This window comes from Oncorhynchus tshawytscha, linkage group LG09 (assembly GCF_018296145.1).
Source record: "Oncorhynchus tshawytscha isolate Ot180627B linkage group LG09, Otsh_v2.0, whole genome shotgun sequence".
NCBI lineage: Eukaryota > Metazoa > Chordata > Actinopteri > Salmoniformes > Salmonidae > Oncorhynchus > Oncorhynchus tshawytscha.
In genome coordinates, this window is record NC_056437.1 from 35,592,101 (window position 1) to 35,611,725 (window position 19,625).

Genomic DNA, 19,625 nt, shown 5'->3' on the forward strand with positions numbered 1-19,625 from the left:
GGGAGCGTCGCTGCACAGCTATTTTCAGGTCTCCAGAGATGTTGGGTTGGGTTCAAGTCCGGGCTCTGCCTGGGCCACTCAAGGACATTCAAAGACTTGTTCCGAAGCCACTCCTGTGTTATCTTGGCTGTGTGCTAAGGATCATTGTCCTGTTGGGAGGTGAATCTTCACCCCAGTCTGAGGTCCTGAGCACTCTGGAGCAGGTTATCATCAAGGATCTCTGTACTTCGTTCCGTTCATCTTTCCCTCGATCCTGACTAGCCTCCCAGTCCCTGCCACTGAATTTTTAAAATATATTTAAAAAACTCCAAGTGGGCTGTCATGTGCCTTTTACTCAGGAGTGGCTTCCGTCTGGCCACTCTACCATAAAGGCATGATTGGTGGACTGTTGCAGAGATGGTTATCCTTCTGGAAGGTGCTTCCATCTCCACAGAGGAACTCTGGAGCTCTGTCAATTCTTGGTCACCTCCCTGAGAAAGGCCTTTCTCCCCCGATTGCTCAGTTTGGCCGGGAAACCAGCTCTGGCAAGTCTTGGTGGTTCTAAACTTCTTCCATTTAAGAATGATGGAGGCCATTGTGTTCTTGGGGACCTTCAATGCTGCTGAACTGTTTTGGTAACCTTCCCCAGATCTGTGCCTCGACACAATCCTGTCTCGGAGCTCTACGGACAATTCCTTCGACCTCGAGGCTTGGTTTTTGCTCTGATATCTACTGTCAACTGTGGATATAGACAGGTGTGTACCTTTCCAAATCATGTGCAATCAATTGAATTTACCACATGTGGACTTCAAGTTGTAGAAACATTTCAAGGATGATCAATGGAAACAGGATGCACCTGAGCTCAATTTTGGGTTTGAATACTTGTGTAAATAAGGGATCTGTTTTTTGGTTTTTATAAATTAGCGAAAATGTATCAACCTGTTTTTGCTTTGTCATTATGTTGTTTTGTGTGTAGATTGAGGGAAACATTAATCCATTTTAGGTTAAGGCTGTAATGTAACAAAATGTGGTAAAAGAGAAGTGGTCTGAATACTTTCCAAATGCACTGTATACACACACAAGTATGTGGACACCCTTCAAAATTGTGAATTTGGCTATTCCAGCCACACTCGTTGCTGACATGTGTATAAAATCGAGCACACAGCCATGCAGTCTCCATAGACAAACATTGGCTGTAGAATGACCTTGCTGAAGAGCTCATTGACTTTCAACGTGTCACCGTGATAGGATGCCACCTTTCTAACAAGTCAGTTGGTCAAATTTCTCTCTTCGTCAACTGTAAGTGCTGTTATTGTGTAGTGGAAAAATGCCAGGAGAACACTACAGTGCCTTGCAAAATGATTAATCCCCCTTGCCGTTTTTCCTATTTTGTTGCGTTACAACTTGTAATTTAAATTGATTTTGAATTTAATTTAGTATAATGGACATACACAAAATATTATAAATAGGAAATAGAAAAAATATCTTGTTTAAAAATAATCCCAAAATATTTTCTTTTAAAAAGATCAGAAACTTTGAACATCCCACGGAGAACCATTAAATCCATTATTAAACAATGTAAAGAATATGGCACCACAAAACAACTGCCAAGAGATGGCTGCCCACCAAAACTCACAGACGAGGCAAGGAGGGTATTATTCAGAGAGGCAACAAAGAGACCAAAGATAACCCTGAAGGTGCTGCAAAGCTCCGCAGCGAAAGTTGGAGTATCTGCCCATAGGACGACTTTAAGCCATACACTCCACAGAGCTGGGCTTTACGGAAGAGTGGCCATAAAGGAAAACACTATTTCTGACGCAAACCCGACACCTCTCATCACCCTGAGAACACCAACACAATGATGTTTTTCATCAGCAGGGACTGGGAAACTGGTCAGAATTTAAGGAATGGTAGATGGTGCTAAATACAGGGAAATTCTTGAAGGGAAACCTGTTTCAGTCTTCCAGAGATTTGAGACTGGGATGGATGTTCACCTTCCAACAGAACAATGACCCAAAAGATACTGCTAAAGCAACACTTGAGTGGTTTAAGGAAAAACATTTAAATGTCTTGGAATGGCCAAGTCAAAGCCCAGACCTCAATCCAATTGAGAATCTGTGGTATGACTTAAAGATTGCTGTACTCCAGCAGAACCCATCCAACTTGAAGGAGCTGGAGAAGTTTTGCCTTGAAGAATGGGCAAACATCCTAGTGGCTAGATGTGCCAAGCTTATAGAGACATACCCCAAGAGACTTGCAGCTGTAATTGCTGCAAAAGGTGGCTCTACAAAGTATTGACTTTGGGGGGTGAATAGTTATGCAAGCTCAAGTTTTCCATTCTGTTGTCTTATTTCTTGTTTGTTTCACCCCAAAAATATTTTGTGTCTTCAAAGTGGTAGGCATGTTGGGTAAATCAAATGATACAATCCCCCCACCCAAATATATTTTAATTCCAGGTTGTAAGGCAACAAAATAGCAACAACTGTAAAGTTTGGTGGAGGGGGAATAATGGTCTGGAGCTGCTTTTCATGGTTCGGTCTAGGTCCCTTAGTTCCAGCGAAGGGAAATATTAACGCTACAGCATACAATGACATTCTAGACGATTCTGTGGTTTCAAACTTTGTGGCAACAGTTTGGGGAAGGCCCTTTCCTTGTTCAGCATGACAATGCCCCCTTGTACAAAGCGAGGTCCATAAAGAAATGGTTTGTTGAGATCGGTGTGGCCTTGACTGGCCTGCACAGAGCCCTGACCTCAACCCCATCAAAAACCTTTCGGATGAATCGGAATGCCAACTGCGAGCCTGGCCTAATCGCCCAACATCAGTGCCCGACCTCACTAAAGCTTGTGTCTGAATGGAAGCAAGTACCCGCAGCAATGTTCCAACATCTAGTGGAAAGCCTTCCCAGAAGAGTGGAGACTGTTATAGCAGCAAAGGGGGAGTGACCAACTCCATATTAATGGCCATGATTTTGGAATGAGATGTTTGACGAACAGGTGTCCACATACTTTTGGTCATGTAGTGTATCTTTCCACCATCGCATTTTAAGAGGTGTTTTGTTTTACATCTTGTCTAATTATTTTTTGTCAATATTCAGACACACCCAAGCAAACATTGTTCAAACATGACGTGAACTTAACTGGTTATTGAAATAACTGAATAATTTAACATTATGACTTGAAGAGAACCACCTAAGAAACAGACAACTGAGATGATTCCTCTTGAAACGTTCAAAAATTTGTTGCAACAGCACATCCATACAGTTTTCCCGTACCACACAGACTTTATAGTTCATGCCATGGAAATGCAATCAATTGTGGCTTAAATCTTGACTACAAAGGAAAGGGTACCCAAGCATCAGCAGCTCATTTCAACTGAATATGATGCAATGACTCTTCTTGATGTAGATGTTTGTGGTTTGAATCATCTACATATCAAATATAACTGCAACCATCTTCCAGGAGCTTTCATTGAGGGTGGCATTATATGGCACCATATTTGTATAATATTTCAACTAAATTAAATGTATGGATGATGCACGTGGGAGGTGTCAGGTGACACAGTTTAGGGTGAGGGCTGGGTGAGGGTGACAACTTAGCCCAGTCACAGTGGAGACTGACTCTCCAGTTTGGGTGCGGACCAAGGGTGTTTGATTGGTTGGGTTGAGCCTAAAGATAAAGACGTTAGCAGGCCTATCTGGGCGGCACCAGACTATGGGCTAGGGAAATAGATTTCTGTGAATTTTACATCGCATTATTTTCTGTGGCCAGGCAGACATGAACGAGCACGAGGACATGCATTTATTTGAGTGTTGAATGATTTTTACAAAATGTCTGTCCATCCAGTGACATCAGACAGACATGAGAAGGTCATGTTACTGTATGCTATTTGGTTGTGCCCAGATTGAAGGTTCGTCTATTTGAGTGTCAGGCTTTTACATTTTGTTTTTATCAGAGTTTTATTTACTGTTTTGTCTTGCTTTATTCTGTAGGGATTGTTTCACATTTCACATGTGATAAGTGAAATTAAATTAGCTATTAACATAATGAATTATCAGATGCAAGTATTGGAAAAAAAAAATGACCTAAAATATCCCCAAAAGAAAATGAACATGCAGGTCTCTTGGGTAATAAGCCTGATGCAGTGAATTTTGTAGTGTAGTAACTTGAATCAAAGTAAGTTGCTATTTATATACATTTATAGAACTGTTCTGTAATGTTCTGTTTTACCTCTGCATAACATGAGTCTCCAGTCCATATATGTTCTTTGAGGGTCCTGTATCTTCTTATGCTGGGAGAAGATATTTGTAAGCTCTATGAAATGTGCATTTAATATGTAGAATGACATATCCATTCCTAATGATCATTTGATGTGTGTGTCGGGGAAGCTACTCTGAAAAGATAGTTAACCAAGCTACCAAATACTTCACACTGAAAGAAGTTAAGTAAACTATATTTTTCTTACTGGTAGCTTATCTAAAAAGGTACTTTGAAAAAGTATACTGAACAAAATTATAAACGCAACATGCAAACGTTTTAACAATTTTACTAAATTACAGTTCATATAAGGAAATCAGTTAATTGAAATAAATTAATCAGGCCCTAATCTATGGATTTCACATGACTGGGCAGGGGCGCAGCCATGGGTGGGCATAGACCCACTGGGGAGCCAGGCCCACCCAATCAGAATGAGTTTTTCCCCACAATTTATTATTATTATTATTTTTTAACCTTTCAGTTAAGAACAAATTCTTATTTACAATGACGGCCTAGGAACAGTGGGTTAACTGCCTGTTCAGGGGCAGAACGACAGATTTGTACCTTGTCAGCTCGGGGATTTGAACTTGCAACCTTCCGGTTACTAGTCCAACACTCTAACCCTGCCGCCCCGGGGTAGCCTAGTGGGCTACCTAATGGGCTTTAATTATAGACAGGAGGCCTTTACTGAATGTGTAAGTTGTCACTCTAAACCAGGGGTAGGCAACTAGATTCAGCTTTCTTTTTTTCAGTGAGGATGGTTTGGAACATCTTTTTGTACACTTCAAATTGACCATGTCACTCTGTATAAAGATAGGAGAGCGAGGAATACAAAATAGTTTTTAAAATTTTCTCCACCAAAACAAAAGAGTGAGGTGTAAACCTCTAAATAATACACGGGACGAGACCTGTAAAACAACTGGAGAATAACACGTAGCATGGAAACCGATGACAACAGCACAGGTGCTCACAAGACCAACGGACATGGTAACAATAATCGACAAGGACAATGGGGAACAGAGGGCACATATACACATACTAATCAGGTGGAATGGGAACCAGGTGTGCGTAATTAGACAAGACAGTCCAGGGTTGATGGTAATGAATCTAGTTCAGTGACGTCTAGAAGGCCGGTGACGTAGACCTCAGAAGCTGGTGAACGGAATGAGCAGCAGCACCAAGGGGATCCGTGACAGACCACAATAAGAGATTATTTTAAATTACAATCATTTCATACCTTGATTACATTGAGCATTTTTTAAAACGTATTCTTGGGAATAAACCTAACCCCATATAAGCACAAAAACATCCTATGGCGTCCTGCATTAGCATCGAACAGCCCCCGTGATATGCAGCTGTTCAGGGAAGCTAGAAACCATTATACACAGGCAGTTAGAAAAGCCAAGGCTAGCTTTTTCAAGCAGAAATTTGCTTCCTGCAACACTAACTCAAAAAAGTTCTGGGACACTGTAAAGTCCATGGAGAATAAGAACACCTCTTCCCAGCTGCCCACTGCACTGAAGATAGGAAACACTGTCACCACTGATAAATCCACTATAATTGAGAATTTCAATAAGCATTTTTCTACGGCTGGCCATGCTTTCCACCTGGCTACTCCTACCCCGGTCAACAGCACTGCACCCCCCACAGCAACTCGCCTTCCCCATTTCTCCTCCCAAATCCAGTCAGCTGATGTTCTGTAAGAGCTGCAAAATCTGGACCCCTACATATCAGCCGGGCTAGACAATCTGGACCCTTTCTTTCTAAAATTATATGCTGAAATGGTTGCCACCCCTATTACTAGCCTGTTCAACCTCTCTTTCGTGTCGTCTGAGATTCCCAAAGATTGGAAAGCAGCTGCGGTCATCCCCCTCTTCAAAGAGGGGGACACTCTTGACCCAAACTGCTACAGACCTATATCTATCCTACCCTGCCTTTCTAAGGTCTTCGAAAGCCAAGTCAACAAACAGATTACCGACCATTTCGAATCTCACCATACCTTCTCTGCTATGCAATCTGGTTTCAGAGCTGGTCATGGGTGCACCTCAGCCACGCTCAAGGTCCTAAACGATATCTTAACCACCATCGATAAGAAACATTACTGTGCAGCTGTATTCATTGATCTGGCCAAGGCTTTCGACTCTGTCAATCACCACATCCTCATCGGCAGACTTGACAGCCTTGGTTTCTCAAAAGATTGCCTCGCCTGGTTCACCAACTACTTCTCTGATAGAGTTCAGTGTGTCAAATCGGAGGGTCTGCTGTCCGGACCTCTGGCAGTCTCTATGGGGGTGCCACAGGGTTCAATTATTGGACCGACTCTCTTCTCTGTACATCAATGATGTCGCTCTTGCTGCTGGTGAGTCTCAGATCCACCTCTACGCAGACGACACCATTCTGTATACTTCTGGCCCTTCTTTGGACACTGCGTTAACAACCCTCCAGATGAGCTTCAATGCCATACAACTCTCCTTCCGTGGCCTCCAATTGATCTTAAATACAAGTAAAACTAAATGCATGCTCTTCAACCGATCGCTGCCTGCACCTGCCCGCCTGTCCAACATCACTACTCTGGACGGCTCTGACTTAGAATATGTGGACAACTACAAATACCTAGGTGTCTGGTTAGACTATAAACTCTCCTTCCAGACCCCCATCAAACATATCCAATCCAAAGTTAAATCTAGAATTGGCTTCCTATTTCGCAACAAAGCATCCTTCACTCATGCTGCCAAACATACCCTTGTAAAACTGACCATCCTACCAATCCTCGACTTCGGCGATGTCATTTACAAAATAGCCTCCAATACCCTACTCAACAAATTGGATGCAGTCTATCAGAGTGCAATCTGTTTTGTCACCAAAGCCCCATATACTACCCACCACTGCGACCTGTACGCTCTCGTTGGCTGGCCCTCGCTTCATACTCGTCGCCAAACCCACTGGCTCCATGTCATCTACAAGACCCTGCTAGGTAAAGTCCCCCCTTATCTCAGCTCGCTCTCCAGCAGGTATACCTCTCTGGTCACCCCCAAAAACAATTCTTTCTTTGGCCGCCTCTCCTTCCAGTTCTCTGCTGCCAATGACTGGAACGAACTACAAAAATCTCTGAAACTGGAAACACTTATCTCCCTCACTAACTTTAAGCACCAACTGTCAGAGCAGCTCACAGATTACTGCACCTGTACATAGCCCACCTATAATTTAGCCCAAACAACTACCTCTTTCCCAACTGTATTTATTTTATTTATTTTTCTCCTTTGCACCCCATTATTTTTTATTTCTACTTTGCACATTCTTCCACTGCAAATCTACCATTCCAGTGTTTTACTTGCTATATTGTATTTACTTTGCCACCATGGCCTTTTTTTGCCTTTACCTCCCTTCTCACCTCATTTGCTCACATCGTGTATAGACTTGTTTATACTGTATTATTGACTGTATGTTTGTTTTACTCCATGTGTAACTCTGTGTCGTTGTATGTGTCGAACTGCTTTGCTTTATCTTGGCCAAGGCGCAATTGTAAATGAGAACTTGTTCTCAACTTGCCTACCTGGTTAAATAAAGGTGAAATAAATAAATAAAATAAACACACCATTTTTTGGGGGGGCATCTCTGCATTGACACTCCCCTGCCTTCTTTGCTTTTAATAAAAGAACACAGGACCTGTTATAATTGGCAGGTGAAACTGCCCAGGTGATTAGCGCAGTAGCGGTGCGTGGGTAAAATCACTGGGGAAGCCAAGCCCCCCCCCCTAAAAAAACATGTGTTGTGATAATTGTGTTGTTTGCTCTATAACCTGTTAATTCATAATCCTTGCGACCTTGATATACAGGCCTAAAGGCCGAGACAATAAGACAGTGGCAGAATAAATTCAACCTTATAGGATTTATCATAAAACCGCATAGCAACTTCTGTTCAGTAAAGTCCACAGAGCATATTGCATGTACAGTAAGACAGTTACATGACCTACAGCATGGTCAAGCAACTTAATGCAACATTTTCGGACCACTAAACTATTGATTTAGAACCACAGAGAGTTACCGCAAGTCGCAAAGAAAACAGGAGCTGCTTCCACTATTCCACCATCATTTCAATTTCACCATCAAGTCACCTTTGCTTAGTCTAATACAGTGACAACTAAAAGATACCAAAAACAATTTAGTCCAGTCAACGTAAGCTAAATATGATAGGCCTGTCCATGGATCTGATTTGTGTGTGTGTGTGTGTGTGTGTGTGTGTGTGTGCAAGTATAAAAACATGTTGACTCTCTTTCATGTTGACAAAATGGTCTATCACTGTGTCATACAGTACACAGTTTATTTTTTGTTGTCCTAGGCTACCTAGCTAAAATGCTTGCTTGCTAGCTTAACTTCCATTTATGGGCTATGTTCGCTAGTTAACATTAGCCTTTTAGCTACATATTGAACTTCCATCATCTCAGGCCAGGGGCACAATGTATGAATTAATGGTTGGATCAGAATCGCCGTTATAATCATTGGCCAGTGCGGAGAATTAAGTAAAACCACAAATCCAAATCTCCATCCATGGCTAATTTAGCAAAGCGACAATTTTGCTAGCTGGCTAGCTAGCCACCGCAGGACAACAACACAATGAGATGCAAAAATGTACGTTCTGTCAATTATGTATGCTCTCAATGGGATTTGATAGGAGTGATGCCAAATCCAAGCTGGCTTCCCTTGACACTTTTTTTTGGTGCACCAGGACCATTCACAGTTGAGCTCACTCAGTTTAGCTCAATGCTGATTGGCTAATTATTTATACCCTTTTTGACAAGGAGGCCAGATGCTCGCTGGCTTCTCTTTTGCCTTCAATGTTACAGGCGGCAACAATGTCATACTCGTTTGGACCAGACAGCATCAGATAGATGGCCTACACATAGAGAGACAGAGGGGCGCTGTTTTGCTCGGATGCTTTCTCCTGTGAGATAGATTCAGTATCTTGCAAATTGAAAGAGAAAGGGAAAGGGGGATACCTAGTCAGTTGTACAACTGAATGACTTCAACTGAAATGTGTCTTCCGCATTAACCCAACCCCTCTGAATCAGAGAGGTGCGGGGGGCTGCCATAATCGATATCCACGTCTTAGGTGCCCGGGAACAGTGGGTTAACTGCCTTGCTCAGGGCAAAGGACAATTATGAAACACAGAGAGATTAAATATGATTTAATTATTTTTTGTCAATTTTTTGGGGAAGCCTGGCTTCCCACACCACAGGATTAGCACCTTGCCAGGGAGTTGGGGGTTTTGAAGTTGGGGAACCCCAATGTCACTGACTATACTGAACACCCCCCCCACCCTGCTCCCCTCTTTTCACACACCAACATTTAGGCTACTCTAAACTGAAAGATCAAAGTGGGGTTCCGATTGATGTCCCAACACCTCACACACCCCTGTCTTGTCTTCCATATGGGAGGAAAAAGTATAGGGGATTGCTGTCTGAATCAGATCTCAAGTGCAGTTCACTGAACTCGGTATGAGTTTGGAGTAAATCAGAGTGGGATAACAAGAGCACTCACTGACTGGCGTTTGTGGAAATGTGAAAGGAATGTAGGAGAATATAACACAATAGATCTGGTAAAAGATAATACAAAGAAAAAAACAACAGTTCTTTTGTATTTTTTTGTACCATCATCTTTGAAATGCAAGAGAAAGGCCATCTCTATGGCTCAAGAGGTGCCTGCAATTAAATGGACAGTTAGCTAAAAAGTACAATTAAAGGAACAGTAAACTAAGTGTGATTAAAAGACTATGAAAAATGATTGCCTTTTCTACAATGCTAGCACAGGAGGTAGGTCACACGTTAATTGGGGAGAAGGTGCTCATGGTAATGGCTGGAGTGGAATAAGAGGAATATCAAATACATCAAACACATGGTTTCCATGTTTGATGCCATTCCATTTGCTCCGTTCCAGCCATTATTAAGAGCCGCTCTCCCCTCAGCAGCCTCCACTGAATACGAGTAACAGGTATCATATGTTTTGCAGGTGGTTCTACACTACATGCATAAGTACCAGCCCCGCCTGCACATTGTCCTGTCTCCAGACCCCCACAGCCCTCTGTCAGGGGACTACCTGCACTTCACCTTCCCTGAGGCAGCCTTCATCGCTGTCACTGCCTACCAGAACTCAGAGGTAAGGCCACAACACCTTTAGCATCTCACAGGAGATACTGGAACAACTGTATTCTGATTGTGTTGATAAGAGTGCCCTCTGGAGGGTGAATATGGACAGTGCATGTAAAATCTGGGAAGTCAAATGCTTCCGCTACAAAAGAGCATAATAAGAGATGTGTAAAACCATAATTAATGAGGCGTGCTAATTTACCCAACAGATAACAAAACTCAAGATAGACAACAACCCCTTTGCAAAAGGCTTTCGTGACAACGGGCTGAACAGAAAAAAGTGAGAGACCTTCAGATAGCCTTCTAGTAGCTTGAAACATGAACAGCAACTCTCACTTGAAAGTGATGCAATAATGACTCATAATAACATCATCATATTTGTTGGTCAATCATCTATTCACTAATATGTTCCTCTTGGTAAACCTGTTAGCGCAGTGGGAAATATGATGATTGTGCAGAATTGGAATGGTACTTAGATGACTCACTGATCAATTAAGTGCCATGTTCTTTTACTCTTTACTGGTACACATCACTATCATGTTACTAAGAAACTTTGAATAATGTGAATTCTTTCTCTCTGTAGGTTCAGAGAAAAGGAAGGACAGAGCTCTGACGAACTAAATGTAAGAACGCCTGACGGAATCAAAACCTTCAAATGGTAGTCACATAGGCCTACAGAATTTATCATGTTTGAAACATCTGTAAGGGAAATTGTAAACATTACACCTCATTTCTAAATGAGGGATTTCTGTTTTATACAATGAAAAGTCTAGCCATGATAGTCAAGCCAGCTGTCTATTGATCTTGCCAGACATGGAAAAGAACTGCTCACGAAAATAGCCAGCAGGTGTCATTATTTCCCTTTGAGACAATCCACTAGTAGGCTATCTACAGTACGTAGTCATTGTTCTGTAACTATCCTCTAAAGTTTATATCAGATCATTTTAAAGAGTTGGTCAAAGTGAACGGTGAAGGAATTTCCATGCGTAATCTCTGTTCTAGCATTCTGGGCATGTATTCATAAAATAAAATCCAAATCAAATCGTATTCAGTGCATGTGACAAATACAATAGGTGAACATGCTTACTGTGAAATACTCACGAGTCCTTAACCATCAATGCAAGTTTTAAAAAAGTAAGACAAATTTGCTGTTGGAGTGCTGATCTAGGATCCATGTAATCATATTCATTGTTATCTAAAAGTTAAACTGATCCTAGATCAATACCCCTTCTCTGAGACACTTTATGAATACGGGCCCTCTTCTGTCCTGTCCTTGTTGTCTCAGTAAGATCCAGACCAGTGGAGTCAAAAGATGAGGCTGATGTTACCGTCTCCAGCTCTAGCTCAGTGGATTCCCATGGTGCAGTAGGATACAGGACTGATGACATCACATCTCTCTCTGCTGTCCCTGACCCCTTCATCTCTGCCTTCATGAACTGGGGAGATGCAGCTGCAGCCCTGCCCTGTGGCCAAGAGTGATGGAGGGTCCCGGACCAAAGGACCCACAACAACCACAAACACAACACACTTCGTACCTGGGCCTATGACCGGTAGGGTGATGATTGTTAGTTGCAGAAACGTCAATTTTTTTCAATCTTAAAAGTGTATTACATCATCAGCTTTTAATAGTGAACGAGAATCGTAACTATTTTTCTTATCAATCCAGTATTTTCATAGGATGTTGATTTGTTAATGATTATGATAATCTCAAGTTTGTATTTATGATGAATAAACTAGGCTAATATTCTGAAACTGTACACTGTTCTATTTCAGCCCTGGGCAGCATAAGGAGGCCAGGATATTGGTTTACGAAATGTTGCCTCTCCTCTCTTCCTCACACACCCTCCACTGGGCCAGACTCAGTTGGCTTCAGGAGACCCCTGGCACAGAGCAGCAGACCAGTGGGGCCTCACCCACCTCACCACAGAAGACCTGGTGCCACACCTCTCCCACAGCAGACCACTACCCCCCCCCCCACGGGCCAGAGTACATGTCTCTCCATAGTGGGGCAACGAAGAGATAGCCATGTGGACATTCAAGTCCCCTCCTCCTCTCTAGAATACCTCTATAAGGCACCTATGCGTGACTTGGATGAACAGTGAGAAATAAAGCGATCTCTTGCTCAGTAAACACAACAGGTCACGTAGATGTTCAAATTTTGCCTCACCACTTGTCAAACTCTAGTGCCACCTCTGGGTAGAGTTGAGACAAATTAATGCAATATTGAGTCATTCCAAGGTAACTGTATAGCGCATCTCTCTTTGCAATGTTAGATGTTTAAATGTACATATTTTTCAGTTGTATGATAGGCAAGTGGTTTGCTAGGAGAAGGAACTGGAGACTATTCTGCCCTGACATTTGATTAGTATAATGAGTAAAGGGAACTAATAATATGCATCACATCAGAACTCAGTATGTCACATATTCTCCCTTTTTCTCTGGACATTGTAAATCATGTGAGATTTTGTGCAAGATGTACCTGTACATGCAGAAGAACAGTGGCTTATCAAATAATAGAACATGATAATTAGACTCCTGATGTTTTGATGTTAACATTAGCCCATCTGTTAGTGTCTGTATCGTCATGCCAGAAGAGTTGGCTACATCCACTACACAGTATGGAAGGAGGATAATGTAACAGGCCACTGGTAACAAATTCTCTGAAAGAATACTGAGGAAACTGTATGAGGCAGACATTTATTATAGGGCAGCACATAATACTTTGCCACAGAGTCGAGGATATGAGTGTGATTTTCACATGCTGAAATATCCATGCTAGACCAGTTTTCCAGTATTATTTAACAGTCTAGAAAATGGATGAATTCACACAAACATTTATTGAGTCTGAATAGATACATTTCAATAATGGGTGATCAATTTAAACATGTTTCATTACAGATACTCTATAGATAAAGATACAAGTTAAAAGGCATACAATGTTTGGTCTTCCACCTACATTCTAGATCCGAAAGGTATATTTTCTGATCTGAAAGTTGCTTCTACCCTGCTGAAATTACACCATCCATTCATAGTAATACATGAGATATTTTTGAAAGAGCATTGACACAAAAATTAGATGCTAAAAAAAGAACATACAACAGGAGTTTTTCAGCTGAACAAAAACACAATTTGACCAGGGAAAGCCATCATCAGTATGTCCAGATGGAAATGTTGATGTGTTCTGACTTTATACAATTCAAACCAGCCATTTCATGAAACACAATACAGGTTCCCCTCTACATTTACAGTACTGTATCACACTGTTTATCATTCAAATTTTACGGTCTAGTCTACTACTATGTAAATCTTACAAGCGGAGATTATAATAAAATATATACAGTATTCTTTTGGTGATCAGTAGGGATTAGATAATGACATTTCTCCCCCAGACCAGAGATATACCACAGTTGGCAGCAGGTTGACATTACTGTAAAAAAATGACATATTAGAAAAAATGATGCTGAGGTCACGGATTCAGAAAGTGGTTAGATTTCCCCTAAAACGCTAAAACAAATTTTCATAAAATGAAGCCAATATAAAATGAACTCCACAACAAGACAGTCCAACTCAAATGTATGGCAAAACAAACTGAAATGTATTCTTGTGTTTGAAGCACATTGGGTAAGGAATGTGGAGAAAACTGATACATGATTGGATGGTCAACAGGTCGTGGCAGCATTGCATTCCTAGAAAAAGATCATAGGCAGCAAGCACCCTGTAAAAACGTGAAAGTAAATAGTCAGGTAAACTGTAGAGATAAATTCTTTATAAACTATTATGTAACTTAACAGAATGTATCCAAAAGATGATATAACACAACATTGGCTACCCTAAGAGACTGAAATGCATATCATGCCATATGATGTCTCAATAGTTGGAAAGAACAAGTATTAAAGCTTAGATTGATTGAGGTAATCCAGATGATCAGGAAAGCTAGCAGGACTCCTGGGTCTCTATATTAAGGCTAACTTTGACAGTATATGGCTTCATACAGACTTGTAAGATCCATGCACATGTGCTAATGTATATGTTTTCTGTGTGTTGTCTACCTAAGAATGCACACCTCTCCCATACCTAAGATGAAGAATGAAATGAAAGATTCTACTGAAGAACAAGATAGAATGCCAATGTTTCTGCTTTCAAGGCAGATGGCATGAGGATGGGGAGGACAATAGTTCTACATCTCTCATTGAGATGGTAAATGGAGGTTTACTGTAGTATCACTACACTATAGAATTGCCAAACCATTACTTTTCCAGAGGTTTAGCCACTTGGTTGGTAACCAGGCACTGACTGCACATTAGAATGAAAAAAAGTAACATTTGAGACTAAATATCTGAAATACTTTCCATAACTATACAAAACCACAGGCACATCCAAAGCATTTTGTAACACAATGAACAAAAGAATAACAATGAAGACACAAGGTGAAGACCTGGCGAGACCTTTAAGACCAGAATAAGGCCTGCACCGAACAACCATGATGAATGTCCCTTTTCTACAATGTAGACAAGTGTTAGTACAACAGAATGGGTTAACTACAAAAAATACTAACATGTTTAACAAAAAAGCAGTGGTACATACAGATGATCTGGCCCTATAGAGCTAAGGCACCAGGGATTTAGGAAAATGAAAACATCTAGACTCTTGTAGTAAAAAAAAAACTATACTTGTTTTCAAGTGTTTCTAGGTGAAGGCAGCTGATTTAAAGAGTGCATAAAGAAATGTACTGAGTCAAGGTGCACAAGATTGTTTTTATGCTTGAGGGTTGATCATCTTCTGAAGCAAAGGGATCTGTGAGATGATAAGAGAGAGACTGGGTTAGCTGCAGGCTTAGCTAGAACAATGTAGAACCCTTTGACGTAGTCACAATCAACAAGAGTTGGCCCATTGCCATCACCTGGATATCTGCACATAACTCTGGCCTTGTACCAAATGGCACCCAATTCCCCATTTAGAGCACTACTTTTAACCAGAGCCCATTGCAAAAGTAGAGCACTACATAGCGAGGTATTCGGGACGCAAACACAGATAGTGATAGTCAGACTCAGTGTAGTCAGAGATTAAACATGGTGGGGATCTGTAGGGAGTATGCTCTGGAATGACTGCAATTCGACTTGGACTTCACAGCAACATTTTATTTCTGTGGTGTGCAAATGTTTATGCATAGTGTAGATTCAGCTTTATAAACATAGCTAACGGAGGCTGGATTTATGGAATGTGTTCACACCTGCAGTGCTTGTGAGTATGGGCTCTCTCTCTCTACATTCTACTGAACCCCTCCCCCCTCTCTCACCTTCATCAGGTCCACCCCTGTGAGTGCGTTGACGGACACAGGGAGCTCAGCTAATAGGCGGTTCACCTCGCCGGTCACACGGCCACCGTCCCCGCTCAGGATGACGATCTCATTGGTCCGGGCCAGGGGTGCCGCAACCTTGGCAGCAATCTGTACCAACACAATGACACAAACCTTCTTCACCTGGGTGTTCTTCAGAGAGAACTCATCTAACACAGCCTCTAGTTGTCATGTTTAAACCAAATCAAATGATAAGTTGCAATTTAAAAAAATAACATTTATATATTGATCAAATCTTGTATTTTTTCATGTCCAAAAGTAGACACAAACTATATCAAATGCTTGTGTGCAGCTCTGTGACAACTTCCCCTTACCACACAACGTTAAATGCCCATGTCGTGACACACTGACCTTAGGCAGGGCCTCTAGGACGAGAGCAGTCTTTGCAGCATCTCCATAATGCTGGTAGGCCTCAGCCTTCAGCCTCATCTTCTCAGCCTCAGCCTTCCCTATAGCCTCTATGGAACCGGCCTCTGCCTCACCGATACGACGGATCTTCTCTGCCTCTGCCTGGGCAGTCAGCACCTTCTTCATCCTGTTCAGGGGTTGGCAGGAGGGTACATGAAGGGTTAAACGAATAACATCATTGGATTGCAGACTGGATTGCTTTAAACTACAGTATGACAAGCTTCTACACACCCAAACCATTCAAGTAGCTACTACTGTAAGTGTGAGATGAAGTTGCCCTAGACACTGATCGGTTTTTCAATTTTGGTTAGGATTTTGAAGAGGCTAAGCTGATCCTAGACCTGTGCCTGAGTGTAACTTACACCCAGCATGCTGCATACGTTGACTTGAATGGCAGACACTCTAGGCTCAGTGGTGGTTCACTCACTTCCTATAGTATGACACCTTCCTTTGCATCCAGAATTCCAACAAGCATACACATTGCCCTTATTTTCCATGCACTCAGTGATTGGTCACTCACTTCTGTCCCTCGGCCAGCTGCTGCATCTTGTAGGCCTCAGCCTCAGCCGGCCTCTTGACTGTGGCGATGAGCTCCTTTTCTGTGCGGTCAATCTCCTTCTCCTCGATGGTGATCTGCTTCTTCCTCTGAACCACCTCGATCTCGATCTCCTCCAAACGGATCTTCTGCTGCTCCTTGGCAGCCTGCAGCTCGTAGGCCAGCTGGGCTTCTGCTTTCTGGGGGGAGAAGAGGCATGGGTCATATTCACCAAGAATTAAATGGAATCAAACGGGCTGAAATGAAAAGGAAATAACTGAACTTGTGTAGGTAGTGTTTATCCGTTGTAAAACTTTTTGCTTTGGTGTGCACTAATGAATATGACCAGGGTGATAAGGAGCTTTCACATTAGGCCTAGATTTGACGTCATCGATTAACTGCTAATGGTGAACCTACTCTAGAGCAATGATGACCATGTCTGATACCTTCGTGTTGACTTCTTGATTGAAAGCAGCCTTCTGCATCTCCAGCCCTCGTTTTGAATCGGCCATCTTGGTGTCTGCTTGGAACTTGACGTCCATCATCTCTTTCTTACAATCTGCTTCCTGTAGAGGGCAGAGACAACATGGTGAGAAGAGGAGGACAGGGAACATTCAGAGTAAATGCTGCAATGTCCTGCAAAGCATTAAGGGAATCTAATTTCTTACCCTGATTCCCGCGTCTCTCTCTGCCTCGGCCACTCCAATATCGGCATCTCTCTGTACTGCGGCCGTCTGACTCTTCCCCAGGGAACTCAGGTACTCCACTTTATCATATACATCCTGACAGGCACAAAACACAGAGGCACTCAATCATTTTGTGGCTAGTGGTGTCACTATAAGAGTGTATAGCTGTAATGAGTGTATATAGAACTACAAGTGTATAAAGCTGCACTAAGAGTATTTACATTTCAAAAGGCCAGACCTGTGCCCAAATAGGACCTGACTGTGCCCCTGTCTATTACCTTGATGGTGAAGCTGAGGATCTCGATGCCCATGCGGCCCACATCAGGCGCTGCCACCTCCCGCACAAGAGCAGCAAACCTGTCTCTGTCTTGGTAGATCTGCTCTACCGTCAGAGTACCTGGAACACAGACCTGGGGTCAGTATCTGGGTGGGTCATGAACCACAGATGCTCTGATATGGATTCATCGGAATTGGTGATTTTTAAAATATCTGTTAAACATTGTTAAATTGTTAGTATCCTACATCAGAGAGACTTCAAAGTCTGAGTAGTACATTATATGGCATTACAGAACATGGCATTTTATTTCCAGAGAGCTTAAAGTTCTATAGCATGACCTAATAGTAATAAAGTCATCAGAGACGCAAAAGTACTGAACAGCAGCCTGTGTCTCTGTCAGAAGGTCCCTACCAAGGATAGAGCGTAGATGACCCTCCAGGGTCTGCAGAATGACACTCTTTATCTCGATCACAGATTTCCCCAGGAACTGTTCACAGGCATAGCCCAGCAGCTCATTGTCTACCATCACCTTCACCTGGAGCCAGGGTAATAGACAACATTGTCAGCTGATAGCATGATGATATTGTTAGCACTTCAGAGACACAACTACGGTGGTTATTCTAAGTCAGGGATGGGCAACTGTAGAATTGAATGAAGCAAACTTACTTTAAAACTGTGGGCCCTCATGATGAGTTCAGATTTGTGGCCCCCACCCCCTAAGTTTCCCATTCCTGTTCTAAGTGATTATTGGTTATTTCTTAAAAAGTAACTGTCCAGTGAAAATCTTACTTTTAAAAGTTAATAGTCTGTTAACTCATCCAAATAATGTTATTGACTCATCCTATACTCATGTGGCCAAAGCACAGTGAAATCTAGCATTTATTTTCATATTTTCGTTAGGGAACACCTACTCTGTGAAGTGTGCGTGTGCAATAACTAAATTGGAGGTGTGTTGGGTCATTGTCCTTTTATAAAACAAATGATAGTGGGACTAAGTGCAAACCAGATGGGATGGCGTATCGCTGCAGAATGTTGTGGTAGCCATGCTGGTTAAGTATGCCTTGAATTCTAAATAAAACAGTGTCACCAGCAAAGCACGCCCACACCATCACACCCCTCCTCCATGCTTCACGGTGGGAACCACACATGCGTAGATCATCCATTCACCTACTCTGCGTCTCACAAAGACACAGTGGTTGGAACTAAAAATCTCAAATTTGGACTCATCAGACCAAAGAACAGATTTCCACCGGTCTAAATGTCCATTGCTCATGTTTCTTAGCCCAAGCAAGTCTCTTCTTATTGGTGTCCTTTAGTAGTGGTTTCTTTGCAGCAATTTGACCATGGAGGCTTGATTCACACAGTCTCCTCTGAACAGTTGATGTTGACATCTGTCTGTTACTTGAACTCTGTGAAGCATTTTTTTGGACCGCAATTTCTGAGGCTGGTAACTCTAATGAACTTTTCCTCTGCAGCAGAGGTAACTCTGGGTCTTCGCAGAGGTAACTCTGCGATCCTCATGAGAGCCAGTTTCATCATAGCGCTTGATGGTTTTTGTGACTGTACTTGGAAGAAATGTTCAAAGTTCTTGAAATTTTCCAGATTGACTGACCTTCAAGTCTTAAAGTAATGATGGACTGTCATTTCTCTTTGCTTATTTGAGCTGTTCTTGCCATAATATGGACTTGGTCTTTTACCAAATACTGCGATCTTCTGTATACCTCCCCTATCTTGTCACAACACAACTGATTGGCTCAAACGCATTAAGGAAAGGAATTCCACAAATTAACAAGGCACACCTGTTAATTAAAATGCATTCCAGGTGACTACCTCATGAATCTGGTTGAGAGAATGCCCAGTGTGCAAAGCTGTCATCAAGGCAAAGGGTTGCTACTTTGAAGAATTTGTTTAACACTTTTTTGGTTAGTACGGGATTCCATATGTGTTATTTCAAAGTTGATGTCTTCACTATTATTCTGCAATGTC

General features: G+C 42.1%; 1 protein-coding gene and 1 non-coding gene across 9 annotated transcripts in view; one reads left to right on the forward strand and one right to left on the reverse strand.

Annotated features, from left to right (window-relative positions):
• Positions 1-10,241: 10,241 nt before the first annotated feature.
• On the forward strand, positions 10,242-14,128 carry LOC112257873. The gene is made up of 5 exons (XR_006084086.1): positions 10,242-10,387; positions 10,587-10,657; positions 10,961-11,000; positions 11,663-11,927; positions 12,151-14,128. It is a non-coding gene; the product is annotated as an uncharacterized LOC112257873 (transcript).
• LOC112257871 (flotillin-2a) overlaps positions 13,059-19,625 on the reverse strand; it is a 33,575-nt gene continuing 27,008 nt past the window's right edge. For all 8 annotated transcript variants that reach the window (XM_024431792.2, XM_042326837.1, XM_024431795.2 and 5 more), the window contains 8 exons: positions 18,051-18,174; positions 17,641-17,759; positions 17,345-17,458; positions 17,123-17,242; positions 16,662-16,876; positions 16,085-16,268; positions 15,674-15,823; positions 13,059-15,171 (listed from right to left, as the gene is read on the reverse strand). In XM_024431792.2, coding sequence (XP_024287560.1) covers positions 15,133-15,171; positions 15,674-15,823; positions 16,085-16,268; positions 16,662-16,876; positions 17,123-17,242; positions 17,345-17,458; positions 17,641-17,759; positions 18,051-18,174 — 1,065 coding nt within the window. In that variant the 3' untranslated portion in view covers positions 13,059-15,132. The remainder of the gene's footprint in view (positions 15,172-15,673; positions 15,824-16,084; positions 16,269-16,661; positions 16,877-17,122; positions 17,243-17,344; positions 17,459-17,640; positions 17,760-18,050; positions 18,175-19,625) is intronic.